Below are 26,172 nucleotides of genomic sequence, written 5' to 3'. Positions count from 1 at the left end.
GGGGCAGGGGGTGCTAGTATGACACACTGGCACTGGTGCATAAACACTGTCCATCAGGCCGCGGTGCAGGGGTGCTTATTGTCTTTCCAATGCCAGAGCTTGCCTTCACCCTCACACAACCTCTCACCCTCACACACCCTCTCACCCCCTCACATCCCCTCACCCTCCCTCACCCTCCCTCACCCCCTCTCACCCCCTCACCCTCACACCCCTCACCCTCAAACACCCTTTCACCCTCACACACCCTTTCACCCTCTCACCCTCACACACCATCTCAACCTCACACCACCTCACCCTCACACCCCCACAACCTCACACACTCTCAACCTCACACACTCTCACCCTCACACACTCTCACCCTCACACACCCTCGCCCACCCTCTCACCCTCACTTACCCTCTCACCCTCACACACCCTCTCACCCTCACACATCCTCACACCCTCACACACCCTCACACTCCCTCTCACCCTCACACCCACTCACCCTCACACTCCTTCTCCCTCACACCCCCTCACCCTCACCCACTCACACCCCCTCATCGTTACACACCCTCACTCACACACCCGCACCCCCAAACACCCTCACCCTCACACCCACCCTCACCCTCACACACACACCCTCACTCTCACACCCTCATCCTCACACACCCTCTCACCCTCACACACCGTCTCACCCCCTCACCCTCACTCACCCTCACCCCCCTCACCCCACCCTCCAACTCCACCCTCCAACTCCACCTTCCAACTCCAAATCCACCTTCCAACTCCAAATCCACCCTCCAACTCCACCCTCCAACTTCACCCTCCAACTCCACCCTCCAACTCCAACATGAAAAACTAAATCCACCTTCCAAAACCAAATACACCCTCTAAATCCAGCCCACACTCTATCTATCGCCAACACTCTATCTATCGCCCACACTCTTTCTATCGCCCTCACTCTTATCTATCGCCCTCACTCTATTGCCCTCACTCTATCTATCGCCCTCACTCTATCTATCACCCACACTCTTATCTATCGCCCACAATCTATCTATCGCCCTCACTCTATCTATCGCCCTCACTCTATCTATCGCCCTCACTCTATCTATCTATCGCCCTCACTCTATTTATCTATCTATCTATCTATCTATCTATCTATCTATCTATCTATCTATCTATCTATCTATCTATCTATCTATCGGCCTCACTCTATTTATCTATCTATCGCTCTCACTCTATCTATCTTTTGCCCCCCCACTATCTATCTATCGCCTTCACTCTATCTATCTATCGCACAACCAGAGCATCACTCAGGGGCACCACAGCATCACTCAGGGGCACCACAACATCACTATGCGCTACCACAGCATCATTGAACGCCACAGCATCACTCGTCGCCACCACATCACTCTGCACCACCACACCATCAATCTGTGCAACTATTCAACAACAACTGGTTCAAATATGTTCTCTCAATGTTTCAAACTTTATTACAAATGTCACAAAAAGATGTTAATATTTCACTTCTGTTCTTGGATTTTCGTCACAATAAAATACACTGAACATAACCTTCACAAAAGTTATTTCCAAAAGTTTAAGCTATTGCCATTACAAATTACAAGAACTTTTATTTAAGTATTAATTATTTAAAAAAATTAAAAGCCATTGTTATTTGTAATATCAATACATCTAAGTCACGTAAATACAAAACATGTTGCATTACAAATGCTATAGGTGTCACATTTGCAAAAATTAAAAGTATTGGCATTGTAAATGACAAAGCTATTCATTTCCCTATTTACAAAACAACACATAAATAAAAAATGTGTCATTTACAAGACCAATAGCTCAAACTTTCCTAATGCGAGACCTATTGCATTGCAAATGCTTGTTTAATTTGTATTTTATTTTATTTAATGCGATTTTATATAGCGCGAACTTTACCCGAAGGTGTCAGAGCGCTTTACATAAGAACCAGTTGCAAAACATAAGGATTTAGGATTATATGTGTTACACAAAAGAAACAAACAGAAAAAATTGCAAATGTACAAGATGTAAAGTCACACAAGAAAGAGATACAAACAGAAAGAAAAATTGCTATTCCTTGAAAGGTCGCTCAAAATTACACCAAAATTATGAAAATGTCACACATAGCAGACTGAAACCTGAAGCTATGTTAGTCTGGCAGCGCGCTGTGCCCCCACTGCTCTCACAGGCTTGCAGTTAAGGCTGCTCGCTCGCAAATACAAGTATCACCTTGAATCCCGGCATGTGTGCTTGAGGCAGGGCTTGGGGGGCAGGGGGGCGCGGTGATGTCACATCCTGCTGCCACGTAGCCGGTCCCGGAAGTTTGTAAATGAAAGTGCCAGCCCCCTAGTGTTTGCGCGGCGCTCCACAAATTTTCAAATATGGCGCTTGCAGGGTCGCGCTGTATGCAGCAACGTGTGAGACGCCGTGCGCTGAAAAGCTGCATTATCACAAGGGAGCGCCGGGCCGCCGTCTGCCGGAGATGCACGCAGGGGCTTCACCGGTCAATGGCTGCCGCATTACAGGCGCGCGGGGCCCTTAGAACACATGGGTGTAGCGCAGGTAGTGTGGTCTGGACGCCCCTGAGTCTGGGCCGCTGGAGTCCTGGGCTTGTCGCAAAATGGCGTAGGGGGACGAGACGGGAGCCCGACGGACCGCTGCAGACGCTGGCAGGGATCGCAGGAGGACTTCCCCCGCACCAGAGTGGCTCCTTGACCCGGCGGAGACATGCAGACATGCCAGCCTGCTGCTACCTCAACACCCCCGCTTTCACTGCAGCGCGCTTCATGTAATGCAGCCGCCACACTCGACTCTGACACCCACCAGCTAGATGGCTTCCAATACTACCGGTAGTACAAGCAAATGTTCCACTTGCCTTCAGCCTGTGCTTCTTGCAGGGTTCTTTTACTTTTCTTCTACCTGCCCATATGCACTATTCATTATTGTGTCCATTTTTATTTTAAAAACACTTCTCTCTTTATTGAGTCTCCCTCGTGGGCTTCTCTTGCTCCCCTCCTACATGCACTGTTTGTCTCCAAAATCCATTGCTTTCTCTCTGCCGGCTCCACATTGCTGTCTTTCGCCTGTTTGATCTTCCCCTCCTGTGCCCCCCATATGTTATTTTCACCCCACATTGCTTACGGTCCATCCACTTTAAAATCCCACTCTGTTGCTTCTGCACCTTGTCTCTGTGTTGCTTCTGCCACTTCTCCAGGTGTTGCTTGTAACCCCGATTTTGTTCCTCTGCATCAGCTTTAAAAAAACATAGAGGGTTCTCATGCATTTTTTTCTTTTTAATTTTGATTCAACTTGGATTGGTAACTAAAAAGAACAAGCATTTGCAATGCAATAGGTCTCACGTTTACGTAAGTTTAAGCTGTTGGCATTGTAAATGATAATGCCTTTAATTTATGTTTTAAAAACGAAAACAAAAATAAAAGGCATTGTTATTTGTAATGTGAATAGCTCAAACTTGCATAAATGCGAGACCTATTGCATTGCAAATGCTTGTTTGTTATCTTTCTCGGTTGACTTCATGAACAGGAATCCCCAGCTACACACCGTGACCTTTTCCCCATTGTATACCATTTTGTACTGTAAGATGCATTTCAAGTTGCAACCTCAACTGGTTAATGGATAGATGCATGGATGAATGAGTCACTTGTGAAAGTTCGGCTCATTTAGGGTTCAGGCGAAAGAATGGATGAGTAAAAGTGTAAATGGATGAGTGGATCAATGTGTCGAAGGGTGAGTGAAGGGACGGGTGGCTGAAGGAAATGGTGGATTGATGGATGAGTGAAAGGGAAGATGGATGGATGAGTGAAAAGGTACATGGATGATGGATGGATGTGAGTGAAAAGGTGGATGGATAGATGCATGGATGAATGTGTGAAAGAATGGAGTTAAGGATGGATGAGTAAAGGAAAAATTGATGGATGAGTAAAAGGATGGATGGATGGATAGATGAGAGGAAGGGTGGATGGATGAGGGAAAGAGTAAATGGAAGGACTGAGTGGATGGATGAATGGATGGGCTAAATGAAAGGGTGGATGGATGTATTCATGGATACGTGAAAGGAAGGGTAGATGGCTGGCTGTATCAAATGGTAGACACATGAAGAGTGAGAAGCTGAATGGATGCATAATTGAGTGAAAGGATGGGTGAATGAAAGGATGAGTGAAAGGGTATATGGATAGATGAGAGGATAGATGGGTAAAAGGGTGGATGGATGAGTGAAAGGATGGATCGCTGAGTGAAAGGGTGGATCAGTCAATGAATGAGTGAAAGGGAGGATGGATGGAGTAAACGGATGAATAGATGAGAAATGGACGGAAGAATAAATGAAAGGATCGATGGAAGAAAGTGGGGATGGACAAGTGAAATGATAGATGACTGAGTGAAAGGATGGATATGTTTTGTGGATAGGTTTGAAGATGGATGAATAGGTTTGCATGTAGACGGGTATATGGATGGAAGACAGATGTAAGGTGAAATGATTATCAGCAAGTGGATGGAAGAATGAATAGATGGATAGATGCTTGGATGCAAGAGAAAAGCAAGCCTTTCTGGGATGGTCCCGATCTCTTATGACACCAAGCTTCAGTTGCTTGGTGTCATAAGAGTTTTGGTTCAAAGTGGGGGGTATTTTAATTTTCTGGCTTCTCCCTTGCCTATACTCTGTGTAATTCTACTTTCTAACCTTTTATCCGCTATCCACTCACCAAATCCGATCTCTACCGTGCACATTGTTGTCCACATCAGGCGTCTTCTCTATACTGCACATGTGCTTGCCACCCTATTTATCTACTCTTTACATCTGTGGTACTTCATTGGCAGCCTAAGGACCTTGCCCTGCAGTTTACACGGCCGGCAGTAAACACAGAAGATGACTGCAGGAGCATACATAGTGAATACGTATTAAATAGGTATTCACTACGTATGCTCCTGCGGCCATCTTCTGTGTTTACAGACGGCCTCTGTGACCTCAGGGCACCTTCGGAAAGCTTACCAAAAGGCCCATTAAGCCTGCCCCCCTCCTGCCTGACCCCCCCCCTGCCTGACCCCCCCCCTGCCTGACCCCCCCTGCCTGACCCCCCCTGCCTGACCCCCCCCTGCCTGACCCCCCCCTGCCTGACCCCCCCCTGCCTGACCCCCCCCTGCCTGACCCCCCCGCGCGAAACCCCCCAGCCCCCCCGTGTGAAACCCCCCAGCCCCCCCCGTGTGAAACCCCCCAGCCCCCCCCGCGCGAAACCCCCCAGCCCCCCCCCGCGCGAAGCCCCCCCCGCGCGAAACCCCCCAGCCCCCCCCGCGCGAAACCCCCCAGCCCCCCCCGCGCGAAACCCCCCAGCCCCCCCCGCGTGAAACCCCCAGCCCCCCCCCCACGCGAAACCCCCCAGCCCCCCCCGCGCGAAACCCCCCAGCCCCCCCCCGCGCGAAACCCCCCAGCCCCCTCCCGCGCGAAACCCCCCAGCCCCCTCCCACGCGAAACCCCCCAGCCCCCTCCCCAGCCCCCTCCCGCGCGAAACCCCCCAGCCCCCTCCCGCGCGAAACCCCCCAGCCCCCTCCCGCGCGAAACCCCCCAGCCCCCTCCCGCGCGAAACCCCCCAGCCCCCTCCCGCGCGAAACCCCCCAGCCCCCCCGCGCGAAACCCTCAGCGCGAAACCCCCCAGCCCCCCCGCGCGAAACCCCCAGCCCCCCCGTGTGAAACCCTCAAGCCCCCCCGCGTGAAACCCTCAAGCCCCCCGCGCGAAAACCCCCAGCCCCCCCCCGCGCGAAACCCCCCAGCCCCCCCGCACGAAACCCCCCAGCCCCCCCGCGCGAAAGACCCCACCCCCCCCGCGCGAAACCCCCCACCCCCCCTGCGCGAAACCCCCCAGGCCCCCCCGCGCGAAACCCCCCAGGCCCACCCACGCGAAACCCCCCAGCCCCCCCCGCGCGAAACCCCCCAGCCCCCCCGCGCGAAACCCCCAGCCCCCCCCTGCGCGACACCCCCAGCCCCCCTGCGCGAAACCCCCCAGCCCCCCCCGTGCGAAATCCCCCAGCCCCCCCCACGCGAAAACCCCCAGCCCCCCGCGCGAAACCACCCCCAGCCCCCCCCGCTCGAAACCCCCCCCAGCCCCCCCCGCGCGAAACCCCCCCCCAGCCCCCCCGCGCGAAACCCCCCCCAGCCCCCCCGCGCGAAACCCCCCAGCCCCCCCCCCATGCGCGAAACCACCCAGCCCCTCCGCGCGAAACCCCCCCAGCCCTGCCAGCGCGAAACCCCCTCCGCCCAGCCTCCCCCCCGCGAAACCCCCAACCCCCCAGCCTCCCCCCGCGAAACCCCCCCCACAATCATTGCCGTTAGTATGCAGTTAGTATTCAGATAGTGCTCACAAAGAATACCACTAGTCTTCAAACAGTGGTCACAATCAATGAGACTAGCCTTCATTTTGCTCTTGAAATAGCACAAGAGCTGCAAATAAACCCTAACAGAATACTACTAAGCTTCAAATACTATTCTTTTAGAATACTACTAGTCTTCTTTTAGCAATCAATTGACGTGTTCATTATGTATTTGAAGGGTAGTTGAGTAGAACTAGTATTCCCTCATTTGCATATTTCGGCTCGTGGGCATACTACTTAGTCTTCATGCTTACTAAATGGATACTATATTTTAATAGGAAATGAATAGTAAATGAATACCGCTGTAACCACTGGAATCACACTAAATGAAGATCTTCCATTTTGGTGAGGGTTATCACCAATCGAACAAAATGTTAGCCCTCAGTCCGAGTTGCCTACTGCAGGCAAAACTGCAGGTGATACTGAAGGTAAAACTGCAAGCGATAAACACCTACGGATGCCCCAGGGCACAGTGTCTACTTGGTAGGTGATAAATTCCCAGCCCAAGCTCTGCATCTCATAATTACAGAGAACTCAGTATTGCCGCGCGTTTTGTGTTTTTTCCTCGCATACGTTACGTAACTCATTATCTGATCAAATTTGCGTGGGAAAAAAGTGAAAAATGTGTACACTTCTTGTGATTCCATGACAGACTCAAACTGCCTTTTCCCCCCTCTCCTACCTATATCGCTTCCTAGTTTCTAATTCTGAGAGTTGTGTTCAGCTCAAATATGTATGCTTTAAAAAAATATTTTTGCATTTCTGAACTTTGACATCTCTTTGGTGCCCTCTCTGTTCCTTCTTTCCTCTCCAGTATTAATGTTTAAATGTTTGGTGTCTTTCGTGGTAGTACTTGTGGTTGAGAACATTCTATGTTTTTTTATCCCGTCTCTGTGCTGTTGTTATCCCACTATAGATCCGTGATATATTGCACCAAGGGGGCCCTGTCCAAGTGTCAGCCCCCTCTTTCCCAGGTCAAATTGTGAAGATTCGCACCTTAAGAAACTGACCAAAGTGTGAATTGTATAGCACACTTTCTAAAAGAGTTGGTGAAAAAGCTGTACATTTTAAAAATAGGTATGAAGTGGAACTCAAAGTGATAATATACTTCAGTGTCTGGTACAGTATTTTAGAACATTATCCTGTAGCAGAAGAATAAATCTGCGAGGCCATCAAACTACTGTACCCTTATTAACGCTCAATGCAAATCTAACAAATATTTGTGTCACATGAGAACCTGCGCACACCTGAAATATTGTAATCCAATGGTGGCTGCTAGTGAACAGAAGTGGCGGGTATGGGGGGGAGAAGAAAACTAAAAGATCACTCACCTGCAGGCCGCCACCTCTCTTCCGTCCTCTTCTGTTCCTGGCTCCTGGCATTACACAGGCTCTCAGACTCCCCTAAGCCAAACACAGTACTGCTGTAATGCTGGTAATAGCATTACCAGCTTAACAGCAGCTTTGTGATAGGTCTAAGCGGCCTGATTTTCCACTCAGACAGTGCCTGGGAGCCTGGGACTGTTCTCCACCCAGCTGTGAAACACAGACTCATGTAGAAATACTAAGTGCGCATGTCAGTTTGCCCCTCCTAAGACAGCCGGCCAAACCGTCATGCGCACTTATGGTGCCCACCACTCCTCCTCCCTGCGTGATGACAGCCCAGCCCTGCCTGCCCTAAACTGGCTCAGTATTTAAAAATAAAATGATAATACCATTGTGTTATTATCATTTTATTTTTCCTTTTTGCACTGCTTAGAAAGCAGTGGGGAGATGCTACTCCTTAACGGAGAAGCCGCCGCTGTTGTGAGCAAGTAAAACAAAATCTATATGATAAATTATATTCCATAAGAAATTATACATGTTTTAAATATTTGGGGTCATTTAGAGTTTGGCAGAGCAGGGGCACTGCTTTAAATTGGTGGTGCTACCACCCCACTAAACGTGAGGCTTCTTCGACTCAATCAGAAGTGGGAGAACCAAGGGGTTTCTGACGGTGGGACTGTCTGGAAACTGCTGACTTGACAACCTATACACCACAGGACCATCAGGTCCTAGTAACGGTTGCTCCCCCTATTTAGAGTGGGAAACCTTTCTAACACCTGGCTGCCAAAGTTTGGAACAACCTTCCCCTGCACATCAGGAGCGTCTGATGGCTCCAGCAATTCAAGAAAGGACTCAAGACCAGGCTGTTCGAATGTACAGATCACCACACAGCAGCTAGCAACTGCAGTGCCTTGATACCCTCACAAGTGATTTGCTGTGCTTTATGAAGGATTGATTGATTGATTTCCTTGCCCACAACTATCATGCAAGCCAAAGAGATCCAGGCAAGAAAATCTATCAATGTCCTTGATGCACAGAGAGAAAACTCCCTATGCATCATGGCCGCTGATTTTTTTATTATCAAAAATAAACTCCCGCTTTGGAAGTCTATTTCTAGAAAACAAAAACATTTTGTCGAGCAGGTGCATCATATGTGCAACCGCTCGGCAGTGTTTCTATGCTTTCAGCAGAGCTGCAGCACTGAAGGCTCTGCGGGAGACACAAAGATTGTGGCCTCGCTGAGGAACATCTTTAAATTTGGGGGTGACTCTCCACCAGGAGAGCAGAGGCAGTCTCTGCTGAGACTCAGAGTCTAAGGGCCACTTGTACGACAGTCAGGTTTTACGGCTCGCAAATTGCTAGTCGCAAAACCTGATGCACAACAATGTCTCAGACACTGTTTGTGATTCCCAAATGGGTCACAAGGATCCTGCCTCATTAATATTCATGAGTCAGGTCGCAATTGGTGGCCCATTGGGATTATCGGGAACTCACAGGGATGGTGGCCTGCTAGGGTCAGCAGACCACCATGTCTGTGACTGCTTTTTAAATAAAGCAGTTTTTTTAAAGGAATCCCGTTTTCATTTAAGGAAAACGGCATGCATTTAAAAAAGAAAAATTAAACATTTCAGATTCATTTTTTAAGCGTAGGCTGTGGTCCGTGGGACCACTGTGTGCTCTTAAAAAATGTTTTCACTACCATTCACAAAGGGGAAGGGCTCCAATGGGGACCCGGTCTTGTTTGCAACTGGCTTACCACCTATTTTAAGTAAGCAGTAAACTACGATTGTTTTGCAACCGCATTCTGGTCGCAACACAATCTTACATCCCTCTGCGATTCGCTATTAGGAAGGGACGCCTTTGTCACACCCCTTCCAAATAGTGACTCGCAAACCCTATTTTGCGAGTCGGTAATAGGTTACCGTTTTCCGAAATAGGGTTCACACATCGCAAACATGCCTAATCTCCATTTGTGACCGCTAAACGCAGTCGTACATGTGCCACTAAGACTCGAAATGACCCTTTATCAGTTTATGTAAGGTATATATGCTATCCTGTCTCAGTGAGAATTCCATTAGAGATCTCGCACCAGGTTAAAAACACAGTTACATTTCTTGCTACCACATTCCTAAGTGTGGTTCTCATATGCCAGTGTGCTGCAAATAAATATGTGGGTGCAGCCTAAATATGCTATTGGACCCGCAAAAATGATCAAGGTGCTGCTGAATTATGCCAATGCTGCTCCTTAATCATGGCAGGGAAACCTTAATTGATGCCAGGGCTTGCTCTGTTAAGCCAGGGCTGGCTCAGGTACTCCAGGGGCAGAGCAATTATAGCTGAAAGGCTGTGAGTTCAGAGTGAGTGCCTGGGCTTTGGGCAGATAGGATTTGTGTCTGGGCCCTGTGAGCGCAGGACTTGTGGCTGGGCTCTATAACCTCGGGGCTTATGCCTGGGCCCTGTGAGCGCAGGACCTGTGGCTGGGCTCTATGACTTCGGGGCTTATGCCTGGGCCCTGTGAGCGCAGGACTTGTGGCTGGGCTCTATGACCCTCAGGGCTTATGCCTGGGCCCTGTGAGTGCAGGGATTGTGGCTGGGCTCTATGACCTTGGGGCTATGCCTGGGCCCTGTGAGCGCAGGACTTGTGGCCGGGCTCTATGACTTCGGGGCTTATGCCTGGGCCCTGTGAGCACAGGACGTGTGGCTGGGCTCTATGACCTGGGGGGTTATGCCTGGGCCCTGTGAGTAAAGACTTGTGGCTGGGCCCTTCAAGAGCAGAGTGTGTGACATTTTTCATTGAAGAGTTGAGTTCTGCTTGGACTCTGTGAGAGCCTGGTGTGTACCCAGAGTCTGTGAAAAGAGAGTATGTGCCTTGATCTAATGAGTACAGGCTATGTGGCTGGCCCTTCAAGTGCTGAATAAGTGCCTCGATTTATCCTGCACAATGTGGCCAAGTACAGCATTTTGAATTCAGGAATCTATGGACACCATTTTACACTACTGTGGGATTTGTTGGCAATTTCATATGTTTACAATCTTTATTTTACTCATAAGATGAAAGACAGAACTTGCTACTAAATAATAGTTTGTGATGTTTCTTCAAATCAGATGTCTACCATATCGGTTTAGTCGTGAAGGTATGATAACATCATACATGAATGAACACAGCACAAGTGGCATGTCCTAGAACCGTGTCCTTGCAGCTGGTTTCTGGTATTGGGCCTCATTCAAACTTCTCACATGCTAGAAAAGGAAGAGCATGGTTTCCCCGTATCAATCAATTTGACCGAGCCAGAGAATCGATATTTCAAAGCAGGACTGCCTGCTACACAGTCATGTGGAAATGCCACTATACTGGAGGCCGTTCTCAACATTTGATCACCAACATATTTCACTATAAAGTCAAATGAAACCCATGTATGGGCAGTGGCGTAACATTAACCCCTGCAGCACTTGAGCTCCAGGGGGCTGCTTCTGCACTGTGCACCGGCCCCTGGCCATAGTCTCCTGACTACGTACGGGGGTCCATTTACGATGTGGGGGTGCTCAAGTTTCTTTACGGCACTGCGTATGAGTGGGAGTCGTGCTGTCTGCTCTTCTTAGTGAATGGCCCACCTTGTTAGGAGTTTAATAAAGGTTTAGAATGCTAGGTGTTTAATATAGCCTTATAGCCCGTCATAGCGGGCTATACCGGCCATTAAAGGCCCGTTTCAGTGTTAAAGGCCAGAGCCGAAGGCGAGGGACTTTAACAAGGGAGCGGAACTTTAATAGCTGGTATAGCCCAGCTATGAAGGGCTATAAGGCTATTAGAATATTCTGCCACTAGAGGGCAGAATGTTCTAACAAATTAAACAAAGGCTTTAGGGAGCTCGAGGGGATTGAGATCCCCTCAGGCTCCCTGAAGCCTTTGTTCACAGCCACAGCTGTGAACAAAGAAGCATTGGAATGTTGGAGCTCCGGGCTTATACCAGGCATTATAAGCCCGGAGCTACTCTATTGTTTTCAATGGAGCTTCCAACATTCCAATGTTCTAATTTAGGTTTAAGACTCTGGAAGTTTACTTAAGGTTTAGTACTTTCTGCTTATTCTGAGCCCTTTTCTGTGACTTTCCAATGTTTGCAAATGCAGGACTAAAGGCAGAAAGAGACTGTGAAGCCTTTTCTCTGGGTCCTCAGGCAGTAGGATCTTACTGGATTGCAGCACTGCCAGATACTGTTGTTTACCTTCAGTGTCCAATGTGGTTGTATTCTATTTAATTCCAATTGGATAACCAAGTTATCCCCTTTGTACACTAGTCTGTCCAACGGCGCAAGGAGGCAGCTGTTGCCTCCAATGCCATGGTGAGCACAGTGCTTAGGCGCTGCACTAGTGAAATGCAGTATGCCTTGTAGTACTCCATAGGCAACCCGTTAGGCCCTGGGGCTTTCCGGGATGCTAAGGATTTTATGGCGTCCCCAGTTTCTACCAGCGAGATCTGCTCATTGCGCAGCTCCCTGTGGTCTCCTGTCACTGTGAGCAGCTGCAAACTGTTTGGAAACCGTGCCATGTCTTGCGCATCGCAGCTACTGTGAGTTTGATACAGCAGTGCATAATGCTGCCCCAGAGCCGCGTGTATGTTGCGCTGCGTAGTTAACAACTGACCCGCTGGGGCCCTCAACGCCCCGATTGGGGAATGAGCATGCTTCAGACGGATCAGCCAGGCCAGCAATTTACCCGCTCTATCAGTTGCTGTGTGTGTGCGAGCTGTGTGTGCAGTGTAGTTGTGAGAGCGAAGCTGTTCCATGTAGTCTGTGTGCTCTGAGTGTAATGTTTCCAGTCGCCCGTGAGTCTCTGCCCATGCCCTCTTCGTCGCGCTCTAAAGGCAGTAGTTGGGTTTCGATCCTCACCAGGGAGTCAGACAGCTGTTTATGGACATTCCACGTGGGACCCTACAGTGTCCTCTGACGGACACCTTAAACACCTCCCACTCTATAAACACGTCACTAGCTGTGCCTTCATTCAGCTTGAAGTATGCTAATGTCGCTGTCCCCAGCGACAATCAAAACGTAGAGTCTTCCAGCACACTGGGTTGAAGACCCCACATGGGGATCAAGGGGCGCTGCGCCTCCCACCTGAGCTGCATCAATAGAGGGTTATGATCGGAGTGGGTTTGCCCCAGGTACTCAGTACTGTGGACCAGCGGGAGTAGAGTCTGTAATACTACCAGCCTGTCTAGGCGCACATGTGACCCGTGCACTGCCGAATAGTGAGAGTATACTCAAGCAGTGGGGTTCAGGGTATGCCACACATCAAGAAGGGCCCAGTGTGTCAGCGAGCTAGAGAGGGCCTGTGCGTTAGATGCAGAGGGAGTTCTGTTAAGGGGTGGGAGGGATCTATTGAGATCCACAATGAGCACAGATTTAACCTCCCCCTCCGGTAGCTAGGGAATCCCGCTCCATTGGGCCACGATCTCAGATATGCGTGAGGGGAAGGATGTCTAATCTGAGTTTGGGGCATAGGGGGAGCCCAACAACACCTCTAGGCCGTTTAGATGCCCTGTCACAAAAGTGTACCTGCCTTCGGCATTGCTCATGCCTTCCTCACGGGTAAACGGGATTCCCGCTCTTACCCATATTAGCGTGCCGCGTGCATGCGCTGAATATGTGGTGCTGAATATCTGGCCTCTTCATCTCTAGTGCAAGCACTCTAGCTCAGCCCGTGACATATGTGTTTCCTGGAGTAGCACTATTCCTGTCTTGTGGGGCTGTAAATATGAGAATATAGAATACTGGCGTGTGGGCGTGTGTATGCTGCGTAAATTCCACATGGTCACTGCAACTTGTGTTATGTCTGCTTATGGCACCGTTCCACTTTGTTTGGGGGTGCCGTGCAACAACGAAGATGTAGTGTGTGCAGGGGTTTACAGAATGATTTCGACAAACTAGCACTCAAAACATGAGCTTAAACCATATGAATGCGTAGGGCCAACACCATGGCATGGCTTGTCCAAACTATGATCTTGCCCAACTGTGGCAGTAACTAATCCAGTTTGGAGACTGGTGTGGTGTGGGTAGCAAGTGTCTTACTGCGAGTGCCACCTATCCCTCCTCAATGCAGCAATAATATCTGTGACCTCATCCTGTGCGCTGGCATACGCTTGTGGTGTGTATGCTCAGTAGCGGTCATGTCTGGGGCATGGAGTGCGTGCATTCGACATAGTAAAGCCGCAAAGTCAAAGTAAATTGGGAAGAGTGATCATTAACAGAGTCCATTCCCATAGAATAGTCTCTACTTGAGTGTACAGCTTTCTTTAATGTTCCTGTTGCGGCACTTTGTTCAGATGATGCCATCCGCAGTCTGTGGAGGGACTTCTGGCATCTGTACTCTGTCTAGATCCACAGGCCTGGAGGTGGGTGCTAGCAGTGGCAGATCCAGAGGAGCTTTCTTCATGATTCTTGCAGTACATCTGAGTCCCCAGTGTCGCCGCCACCACCAAGGTGTCCCGGCGTTCCAACCGGCGTTGCTCTGGGTCGGGTGCCACAGTAGTTGCAGACCTGATTCCCATCTTCTTCCGCCGACCTCGTGGCGGGCTCTCTTGCCGCCAGTATTAGTAGATTTCGTGCCCGAGCGTCGAGACCCTGACCATAACCCTGATTCCTCTAGCCAATCCCAAGTGTCGGCAGGTGTATCAAAGAAGCGGGACACTCCGTTAGCCACCACCCTGAATCTGGCAGGGAGCAGCAGAGAATAAAGCAGGTTCAACTCTCGTAGCTGACGCGTCACAGCAGCATAGGTGCTTCTACGTCTCTGGACTTTTGCCGTATAGTCCGGAAACAGTATTGCAGGATTCCCTCCGACCATTAGGCCCGAGTTCTTGCGAGTCTTGTGCGGAACTGTGTCTCGGTCCCTGTAATGTAAAAGTTTAAAGAGGAATGGCCGCGGGCGGGCCCCCGGGGGAGGCTTGCATGCCGGGACACGGTGTGCTCTCTCCACCAAAAAATGTGACGATAGTGTTCCTAGAGTTAGCAGGCCTGCAAGTCAATGTTCCACATACCGCTCCAGGGTCCGGCCTTCTTCACCCTCCGGCAGGCCCACCACCTGGATGTTGTTCCAGTGAGAGTGCCCTTCAGCATCTTCCAGGGCGTGTAGACGGTCTAGGAGGTCTTGGAGTGCTGCTACGTGACTTCGGGTGACAGGTTTCAGTTCTAGCAGGGAGCTATTGTGTGATTGGACTTTCTCTGCTAGTTTATGGTGGTCAGCACGTAATAGAGTAAAGTCAGAGGTGACCTTGTCTATCTGAGATGTGAGTGATGTTCTGGTCTGGTCTAGCGCTGACCCAATTTTTTCCTCTGCAGCTAGTACCAAGTCCAGCTTAGTTGCAAGCGCTGCACTCAAAGTGTCGACAGCTGCGTCACCTCCTAAATATGTTGAGTCCTGAATGCCAGATCGTGCAGCTTTCTGCTGTGCGTTGGTGCGGAGGTGTCCCATGGCTAGTTTTTGGGTGGAAAGCATTGACCCCTGCTGCAAAGCAGACACAGGACGTTGTGCTGCTCGCCATCATTACAGCACCGAGGGAACCGTTGTTATCTGTTGGAGCGGCAGTAGAGACGGAATCCTGGTCCTGGGCGTAGCCCGATGGTGACCGCGACCCACTCAGTGTACAGCTTGGATGGGGACCTACCTTCAGGTCTCAACGTCACCGGGACAGGCGCCAATGACTTGGCGCCTTGCATTGCCTCATCACTAATTTGACGGCAAACATTACAAAAACGCTAAATACCCTATAATGAATACAGGTCTCTAGGTAGAGTCAGCCTCCAAATAGCAGCATGTACCATCTGATGTGGCTTTAAATGGTTCCAGGTCTGATATTCTTGACTGTAATTAGAGGTTTATTGGTGTAATTAGACAAAGATCTTTAGTAGCAACCTTTACTACACTCTTTCTGTTCTGTGCTGCTTTATGGGAATTAGACATTCTAAACACATGTTTTCTCGTGGATTCATTGAAGTTATTTTCACACCCTACACCACACTTCCAGCGTTTGTAAATCGCACCTCTTATTTCCATCCACCCAATAGTACTTACCCTATCTCAAATCTGTGCATTATTTTCCGAGGGATATACCTTACTGACCAGTTCCTCTGCAATGTTGCTTTTAAATACATCGAAGAACAGTTAAGAACCGATCCCTCACATTGTCACCTACATTTTCACAGAATAGACTCAATTTATCATTACCTTATGCTACCTGTCACTCAGTCTCTTCTGACCCACGTCTAATTCCAAAAGAGTTGCATTGTGTTTACGAGTCTTGTATAAACACTGACAATGAAGGATTGTTTGACTCCTGAGGCAATTACATCCATCACTCTAGCCTGATCGATTTTGAGTGTCTCTTTCTGTATTTTTTTTCATAAAGATCACTACTTTCCACATTCGCTGACATTACTACTTCTAGGAACTATATTTTACTGTAGTGTATGTAATGTGATATTCTGAATAGTCAGAGGCATGCAGGTTGAATGGTGACTTTTGTCATTTTTCTGTCCACAGGGAAAAGGCGACATGGTGACTTATTGGCTGGAAGGAAAACAAGCTTTGTCAGCTCATAAAGGAACGGCGGACACCACAGCAGCCATTCAAGGTTCACAGTGGGATACACATAATTTGATGTCAGCCTAGTCCAGCATATCATAGCATAAAGATGGTCATTCCATTATACGTGACTGTCCATCTGCTTTTAGATAGTGTAGGCTATACAAAGCAAAATAAAAGCCAGGCATTGCTTGATGGAGACACTCCAGGAATTAAAAGAAACACAACAGTTGGTCCAATGTACAACTGCAATGCAATTCAGTTCAATTTTATTATTATACGACTTTATGTTATGGACTGAAATGTACATGCCAAAAAGACTTCTCGGAAACTACAATTCAGAATTTACTTCGACTTTGCTTGTGGACTCAGTCATGGTGAACTAGTAGACCACCTGCACAGTGGTCATCTGGAAGGCTTCAACTTCATCTTCTCTCAGAGGATCCCATAACACTGGCTAAACAAGACCTTCCCAGGCTGCCAATGACATGCCGAATGTTCTTCAACTTAATCCTATTGGTCCCTCCACAGGATAGGACCAAGATTCTCACAACAAAAGCTGCACTGCTGCCAACTAAGATAGAGCCTATGTCCCAAGACCCAGCATTCGTAGTTTTCACAAATCTACTTTAGGATGCTCTTGTTTCTGAGAGGAAGCTGTAAAAATATTGAACTCCCTGACAAAATGCATGTGAAAAATTGAGTTCACCTCATATTCTGGACTCATCTTAAAACACTGCTGCTCCATCCCAACTCCAGAAACTATTCCGACTCATTAATCTTGCTTCCTCTCTTTCTATTTGCTGTTTAGCATTTTCATACACCTATGAGTACAGATCCTCAATAACTTCTTTAAATTCATCAACAATGCATTATTGAAGTTTGTATGAATGTGCACACCCTTGCCCTACCTATTGCATCTTTCAGCGCTTACTGGCAATTGTCTACTTTCCCAAAAAATTTCTCATACGTGACCCATCTTGCCCTATAAACAGTACAATACACATGATCCACCTACTTTTCAATCACACAAGCCGGCCTCAATTTGCGTACCTGTTAGTCAAGATAACAGCAGTAGAAAGTGCCCAAGTGGCTGCCGAGCACTGTTCAAATGCCAGTGAAAATGACCATTCACTGTGGATCCTGAGATCCTGACCCTGACGGGCATAATTCACTTTTAAGGGAAAAGGTATTTGTGACTATATATATATATGTATTTTATTAATATATTTTTTTCTCCAATGGCCCACGCTTCCAGAAGGCACACAACAGCTCCCCCATTTCTCGATAGCACGAGGCCGTCCGCCTCTCTTCAGGGGCTTGCTTCAGTTCTGGCGCTTGTGATGTCTCTATAGTGCACACAATTTATTTGATTGATGGCGTAAGTACGCCATAGATTGCAACTGCATGCGGGGACATGTGGTCCCTTAGATATATATTGTTACCCGTAGTGGGCTCCATGCGCCAGACAAGGTGGAAGTCACTTTCTTCCTTAGTAGGAGATCATCTGCCGGGACACTTTCCTTTAGTAGTTGGGCTAACAATATATCTCTAAGGGATCACATGTCCCAGCATGCAGTTGCAATCTATTGCGTACTTACGCCATCAATCAAATAAATTCCGTGCACTATAGAGACGTCACAAGCGCCAGAACTGTGAAGCAAGCCCCTGAAGAGAGTCGGACGGCCTCCAAACGCGTAGGGCTGACCAACTGACATCGTGCTGCCGAGGAATGGGGGAGCTGTTGTGTGCCTTCTGAAAGCGTGGGCTATTGGAGAAAAAAAAATATATATATATTACCTACTGGCGGTCGCCAGTAGGTATATATAGTTAGGATTTTTTCTCTATGGGTTTTTTGAAAATTCTATGTCTAATAACTTTGGCGTTTGTGGACGGAATTGGCTGAAATTTTCAGGAAAATGGCACATTGTGTTTCTGAGCAGCCCCTGAAAATTTTGGGGGGGTTCGTCAAGGGGGGGCCGAGAAAAAAGGGGGGTCCCAAAACGCGTTTTTCCCATGTTAATTTCCATAGGGCGGTTGGCCTCACTTTTAGCCCGAACGGCTGAATGGATTTGCACGAAACTTGGCAAAATTGTAGGGACTGGTAGCCCGATGTGCCTTTTGTAGGTCTCAATATATGTGCTTCAGTGGATTTTGAGAAATTAATGTTCAAAAAAAGATATATATCTGTAGCAGCGGACTGGGCAGCGCTCCGCTACGCGTACTTTTCGCGCAACGGAGCTTTGTGAAGCGAAGCTGATTGGTTCTCCGGCGTCTGTCAACATTCCAAACAGTCCGTAGCGGCCGCCATCTTGTCTCTCGGTAGGATCGAGAGACAAGAGGAGGCCAAAGCGAAGGGGCAAATGACCATAAGGGGGCATAGTACATTGTCGCTCACCCCCTAGGTTTGATGTGGAGGTTTTAAAAGGGCCCCGCGGGGCAAAAAAAAATAAACATAATAATAATCGAACAGCTGAATGGATTTGCACGAAACTTGGCAAAATTGTAGGGACTGGTAGCCCGATGTGCCTTTGCTAGATCTCAATATATGTGCTTCAGTGGATTTTGAGAAATTAATGTTCAAAAAAAGGTATATATCTGTAACAGCGGACTGGGCAGCGCTCCGCTACGCGTACTTTTCGCGCAACGGAGCTTTGTGAAGCGAAGCTGATTGGTTCTCCGGCGTCTGTCAACATTCCAAACAGTCCGTAGCGGCCGCCATCTTGTCTCTCGGTAGGATCGAGAGACAAGAGGAGGCCAAAGCGAAGGGGCAAATGACCATAAGGGGGCATAGTACATTGTCGCTCACCCCCTAGGTTTGATGTGGAGGTTTTAAAAGGGCCCCGCGGGGCAAAAAAAAATAAAAATAATAATAATCGAACAGCTGAATGGATTTGCACGAAACTTGGCAAAATTGTAGGGACTGGTAGCCCGATGTGCCTTTGCTAGATCTCAATATATGTGCTCCAGTGGATTTTGAGAAATTAACGTTCAAAAAAAGGTATATATCTGTAACAGCGCACCGCTTCGCGTACTTTTCGCGTTACGGAGCTTTGCGAAGCGAAGCTGATTGGCTCTCCGGTGTCTGTAAACATTCCAAACAGTCCGTAGCGGCCGCCATCTTGTCTCTCGGTAGGATCGAACAGCTGAATGGATTTGCACGAAACTTGGCAAAATTGTAGGGACTGGTAGCCCGATGTGCCTTTGCTAGGTCTCAATATATGTGCTTCAGTGCATTTTGAGAAATTAACGTTCAGAAACAAGATATATATCTGTAACAGCGCTCCGCTTCGCGGAGATAAAATTATATGTGTATTACCTAGCTGTTGCTAACACCAGTTAGCGACGGCTAGTAGAAGATAGCGACCATCTTGGGCCCCACTTTGCATGTGAGTGATATTTATCACTAATGACATGCAAAGTGGGCATGCCAAGATGTTAGCGACTGGAAACAGTCGCTAACATCGCTATCTCCTATTATCAACTTTTGGAAATATTCGAGATAAGGGCGAATATCTCCAAAAGCTACCACCTGCCCTGAGCAGTTCTTAGCCATGTTATCCAATGGGAGGTGGATAACATGGCTAAGAGCATTAGCTCGGTAATGCATGAATATCGCTGAGTTTTCAGCGATATTAATGCATTGCGGTCGTTTTTTATCGTATTTCCGATAAACCTTGATAATAGCAAGGTTTATCTGCGATAATTTCTGACGGTAAAAAAATCGTTGCTAAGCATCGTTAGGGATAAATATCGCTTAACTTTGGTAATATGCCCCAACGTCTGTTAACGTTCGATTCGAAGGAAATCAGGAAGTGTTGAAAAACATTGTGTGCGCCATCTTGTCTTTTTTCAAATGCCACACTTTTGTCGTGCACGGCAGCCATTTTAGATGCCTTGACCAGACCCACTCTGTGCACGCTGTCGATCCTTAGCATGGCTCCCCACCCTCGCAAGCATCTCCCCCAGGCAGTGGTCACCCCCGCTCTCTGTCTTATGCATGGGTAATAAACCTCCCCCATCTGCGCTGCTGTTCCCTGAGAATCACACCCTGTGCCCGCCCGACACCTCCCTTTCGCCCTATTCACTACCGCACCCTCTGACACTCCTTTTCCTCTGTGTCCGATTGTCCAGGCTGGTCCTAGGGTATCAGCTAGCCCTGCAGATGTAGTTTATGGCCACAGCTGTAAAGAATCACCCCTCTTCAAAGGAGTTATAGTAGATCAAGGCCCACACTCGATGAGATCCGTCACAGCAGAAGCGTTGCTATTATCTGAAAACCATCCTGTATTGTGATTGGGGAGGGGACCGAGCCTGAAGCGGAAGATTCCAGGGATGACTGTTTGTACATCAAAGTTTTTACAATTATGTGTCACATTAAAAATATATAGCACTCCGACAAAGTAGTAAGATTATAAAACTTTAATAATTTATAAATATATACAAGAAAACAAAAATAGTAATAACATATAAACATTTTTAGGGAAAAACAACGAAGTAGCGGTCGGCTGTGCGAATAGTCCCAACGCAGCACAACGTCCAGATTTCCGGCGTGGGGCGTCGCGGGGGGTGGGTCATCAGTAGCAAACTGTTGTGCGAATAGTTCCAAGGCAGCAGAACGCGCCGAAATCTAGATGACACGAAAGTGATGTCTAGTAAGTTGCCACCCAGCAAATAACGGCATGGGGCGTCGCGGGGGGTGGGTCATCAGTAGCAAACTGTTGCGCGAATAGTTCCAAGGCAGCAGAACGATGGCACCAAGGTGATGTCCAGTAAGTTGCCGCACTGGTTTTGGTATCCTACAATGCTGCTCCGAATAACGGCGTGGAGCGCCCCGGGGGAGGCGGCGTGAACGGGCCTCTCCAGGTGGAGTGTCATCTGTTGTAGTGGGGCGCCCCTTTACCGTTTCAGTTGCCATTCCGTCCGTTTTTGGTCCACTGTGTCAAAAGCCGCAATTCAGCTGAGTTGCGCCCACTCTTGCGGTGCAGCGATAGGCGGCTGTCACAGGACTCTCAAAATGGCGGCAGGCTGTTTCCTTTTTGGGCCTGGTCCACTGAAATGGCCCTGGGACACCTTGGAAATCGGACGCTTGTCTGCTAGGTCTTGGACCCCATTCTCGAAAGCGTCCCCTCCGCCTTGAGAATTCATCAAAAGTTTTGGGGGCTCCGACTCCTGCAGGCTTCTGGTGGGGAGCGGCTGCCATGATTGCTCGCGGAATGACCACGACGGAGCCACGAGATGGTGGTGCTTTCATGCTGACGCCAGCTTCAGTCTGAAACATCCAGAAACAAGGTGGGGCTTTCATCGTTTGGGAAAAAAAAAAAGTTTTCATCCTATGAAAAGTGTTGTTTTTAGGTCACATGATCATGCCTTCTATCATTAGGAAACCAAAAGTAAAATGAACCAATGAAAAGTTTTATAAACAAGTCACATGACCTGTTATGCGGCATAGGGTATAAAATGCGGAGAAAATACGTTGGCACGTGAGGCGGCGTCAGTAGCGGACCGATGTGCGAATAGGCCGAAGGCAACACAACGCGCCAAGATCCGAATGGCACCGAGGTGGTGTCCAGCAAGTTGCAGCACTGGTGTGGCCATCCTACAATGCTGAAAGTCGGCGTGGGGCGCCCCGTTGGCCTGTGAGTTTGCGTCAGTAGCGGACCGATGTGCGAATAGGCCGAAGGCAGCACAACGCGCCAAGATCCGGATGGCACCGAGGTGGTGTCTAGTAAGTTGCCGCACTGGTGTGGCCATCCAACAATGCTGAAAGTCGGCGTGGGGCGCCCCGTTGGCCTGTGAGTTTGCGTCAGTAGCGGACCGATGTGCGAATAGGCCGAAGGCAGCACAACGCGCCAAGATCCGGATGGCACCGAGGTGGTGTCTAGTAAGTTGCCGCACTGGTGTGGCCATCCTACAATGCTGAAAGTCGGCGTGGGGCGCCCCGTTGGCCTGTGAGTTTGCGTCAGTAGCGGACCGATGTGCGAATAGGCCGAAGGCAGCACAACGCGCCAAGATCCGGATGGCACCGAGGTGGTGTCTAGTAAGTTGCCGCACTGGTGTGGCCATCCTACAATGCTGAAAGTCGGCGTGGGGCGCCCCGTTGGCCTGTGAGATGGCGTCAGTAGCGGACCGATGTGCGAATGGGGCCAAAGGCAGCGCAACAATATTTTCTGATTTGAAGACACCACAAGGCGCTGAGATGCCAAGATCCGGATGGCACCGAGGTGGTGTCTAGCAAGTTGTGGCACTGGTGTGGCCATCGTACAATGGTAAAAGTCGGCGTGGGGCGCCCTGTTGGCCTGTGAGATGGTGTCAGTAGCGGACTGATGTGTGAATGGGGCCAAAGGCAGCGCAACAATATTTTCTACTATATTTTCGGAGTAGAAGACACCACAAGGCGCTGAGATGCCAAGATCCGGATGGCACCGAGGTGATGTGTAAGTTGCGGACCGATGTGCGAATGGGGCCAAAGGCAGCTCAACAATATTTTCTGAAGAGAATACACCACAAGGCGCTGAGATGCCAAGATCCGGATGGCACCGAGGTGATGTCTAAGTTGCGGACCGATGTGCGAATGGGGCCAAAGGTAGCGTAACAAGATTTTCTGTATGGAAGATACCACTAGGCGTTGAGATGCCAAGATTCGGATGGCACCGAGGTGATGTCTAGCAAGTTGTGCCACTGGTGTGGCCATCGTACAATGGTAAAAGTCGGCGTGGGGCGCCCTATTGGCCTGTGAGATGGTGTCAGTAGCGGACTGATGTGCGAATGGGGCCAAAGGCAGCGCAACAATATTTTCTGACTGACACCACAAGGCGCTGAGATGCCAAGATCCGGATGGCATCGAGGTGATGTCTAAGTTGCGGACTGATGTGCGAATGGGGCCAAAGGCAGCGTAACAATATTTTCTGTATGGAAGATACCACTAGGCGTTGAGATGCCAAGATTCGGATGGCACCGAGGTGATGTCTAGCAAGTTGGTGTGGTCATCCTACAATGCTGAAACTCGGCGTGGGTCACCCCATTAGCCTGTGAGATGGCGTCAGTAGCGGACCGATGTGCGAATAGGCCGAAGGCAGCACAACGCGCCAAGATCCGGATGTCACCGTGGTGGTTTCATAGTTGAGAGGCACTTCATCTGCAGTGGGGCGCCGAGATCCGGATGGCACCGAGGTGATGTCTAGCAAGTTGCTGTACTTGTGTGGTCATCCTACAATGCTGAAACTCGGCGTGGGTCGCCCCATTAGCCTGTGAGATGGCTGTTCTTTGGATTTGGGCCTGGTCCACTAAAATGGCCCTGGGACACCTTAGAACTCGGACGCTCGATTTTTTTTTCCTTTCCTGTACATGCAAAAAAAGGTAAATGCCCGGTATGTTACACGCTTCATCTGCCACGATGAACTCTCCAGAGGAACCGAAAAAAAATATAGTTGTGGTAACTATACCATGCATCGTCATATGGAGAGGTGGCACCAATTAATTATAGTGCTGCATAAAAGAGAGATTTGGAGGAGAACCCCTGACCTGCTAGTACATTCATTAAAGAAGTGGCACTGAGAGCTTCAGAGGCAAGGGAAACGGTCCCAAATATTTAGAAGAACTTTGGAAAGATTAAAATGACATGTTTAGATTGTGGTAAATTAATTTCATGTGGGCAGATGAGTGTTACTCTAATAAATACAGCATATGAACATCATCATAGTCGATGGTTGGTAGAGACATTTTGACTATATCCTGGACCTGCCCGTCCTCGCCCAAAATGGCGCCGGAATAAATGGGACTCGTAACTCCTTGTTGTGTACTGGTTGCACAACCTTGATATCACGAGATACGTATGCAGTTTTGAAGCACATGGCGGGCGGGGACGAGAATTGATTGAATATTTCGACATCCCTATTGATATTAAGTTCTGATGTGTTATTGATTACTGTACTGTTGAAAATTCGAATTAACGTCACCCATGGTACTTGCCCGCAAATGTATATCTAGATAATTTTATTGTAACTGGCCCTGTCGTATTTTAATTATAAAATGTACGTCCACCGATTCCGTAGCTGTTAGACACCTTAGTTTTTGCAACCTAATGGCCCGCCCGTTACGTTCCTCTACAGTGTAAATGTCTATTCATCATATACGATTACAGTTTGCTCCGTGGCAGGCCCACGTGGTTATAGGCTCGTATTTGTATAATGAAATTTTCACAATAAAGGTTTTTAAAAGAAAACATGGTAGTAGTGTATACATTGGTAAAGTTTTTAATAATAGTCACTGTTTTAGAATCATTAAAAGGCAAGTGAAATAAAGCAGACCAATTACATGAAGGGTAAAAGGTATAATACGAAGGAACGCAGTAAAGATAAATGGTCAAGGGCTGTTGTGTTTTCTATTCCTGCAACATAAAGTGATCGATAAGAATCTCATATTCAGGCGTATCGGCGACTAAGACAGCAGGTCGACCCTCTTTTGCTCAACGGCTCCGTCATGGGACGAAGAAACGCTCTTTTTCTCGAAAAAAGAATATATTTTACTTGCAGGACAGTTGTAACATTTCCGGGAAAGTACATTAGCCTGGAACATTATAACATATATTTAAGAGAAAATAATGTTCGGAAGTAATTAAAAGCGTAATTTTTAGGTGATATGACCAAGGCTTTCATCATTAGAATAAGAAAAGTAAAATGAACCAATGAAAAGTTTTATTAACAAGTCACATGACTTGTTATGCTTACGTTACGCGCTGCGCGCCCCGGATGACTTCCGGATGCGCTAACGCGGCGCGTCATATGACGCATTACGCGACAACGCAGGTCCAGAATATAGTCAAAATGTCTCCACCAACCAGCGGTCGAAACACAACCCCTTTCAGCAGGCTAAATAGTTCTGTTAAATGACAACAGAAGGGACAGGCAACAAGAACCATCAGTCAAAGAGGGGAGGGCTAGTTCTTCTCTACCGGGTTACATTGGGGCGCTACCGGAACTGATCGAATTGGTAGTCTACAGTGTTTCTGGATGTTTCAGACCGAAGCTGGGGTTAGCATGAGAGCAGCACCATTTCGTAGCTCCGTTGTGGCCATTCCGCAACCAATCATGGCAGCCGCTCTTTATCGTTATTTTGGGCGGGGTGGGTGGCGGAGCCGAGCTGTTTTGCAGCCATCATTGTGTGGAGTTCAGTTCATCTCACTAGTTTTGTATTTGTCATGAGGGGTTGTTCCTAATGTTTCTTTTTTAGCGAGGTCAAAAAGAGATCCCATTAGTGGCCTACTGATTTTGCTCGATTCCTTTTCTTTTTTTTTACACGATTTTTCGTTATCTGCAAAGACTAAACAGAGTATTGCGACTCTGTGTTTGTTTGTAAATAGAGAATGAACCAAAGAGAACTAATTCTAAAACAGTAAATACTTGGATAACAATCAATCAAATGGAGAGAGAAGCAGGCACGACGGATTACAACGGGGGCAAAGGCCTGCGTTAACTACCTTTCACTATCTGCAAAGAGAGAGTACTCCTAATAGAAATGAGGGGGGGGGGCACCATTCAAAGCAGATCAGTGTGCATAAACACGAAAATGTTTTCACTTACCACGTACTTGACATTCGACAGCTTATGATATTTGCTATTAAAAAACCATTGAAATTCACTGAAAAAACCATAGGTTATAGACCATATATAGTTAGGAATTAGCATTTACAAAACCTTGAAAATTCACTGAAAAAACCATAGGTTATAGACCATATATAGTTAGGAATTAGCATTTAAAAAACCTTATTTTACTCACACAAAACCATTGAAATTCCATATATAGTTAGTTGCACTAACTATATATTGCGCACCCGCAATCCACTGCTGATCATGTCACATATTACATCATTCATGACATGGTC

General features: G+C 48.2%; 1 protein-coding gene across 1 annotated transcript in view; it reads left to right on the top strand.

The window, feature by feature from the left end:
• LOC144819631 (atrial natriuretic peptide receptor 2-like) overlaps positions 1-16,425 on the top strand; it is a 727,257-nt gene extending 710,832 nt beyond the window's left edge. The window contains exon 20 of the mRNA XM_078677447.1: positions 16,248-16,425. Coding sequence (XP_078533573.1) covers positions 16,248-16,376 — 129 coding nt within the window. The 3' untranslated portion in view covers positions 16,377-16,425. The remainder of the gene's footprint in view (positions 1-16,247) is intronic.
• The last annotated feature ends 9,747 nt before the right edge of the window (positions 16,426-26,172 follow it).

The sequence above is a fragment of the Lissotriton helveticus genome, chromosome 2_1 (genome assembly GCF_964261635.1).
Source record: "Lissotriton helveticus chromosome 2_1, aLisHel1.1, whole genome shotgun sequence".
Lineage (NCBI taxonomy): Eukaryota > Metazoa > Chordata > Amphibia > Caudata > Salamandridae > Lissotriton > Lissotriton helveticus.
Note: the sequence above shows the minus strand (reverse complement) of the source record. Positions and strands in the feature narration are given on the sequence as shown.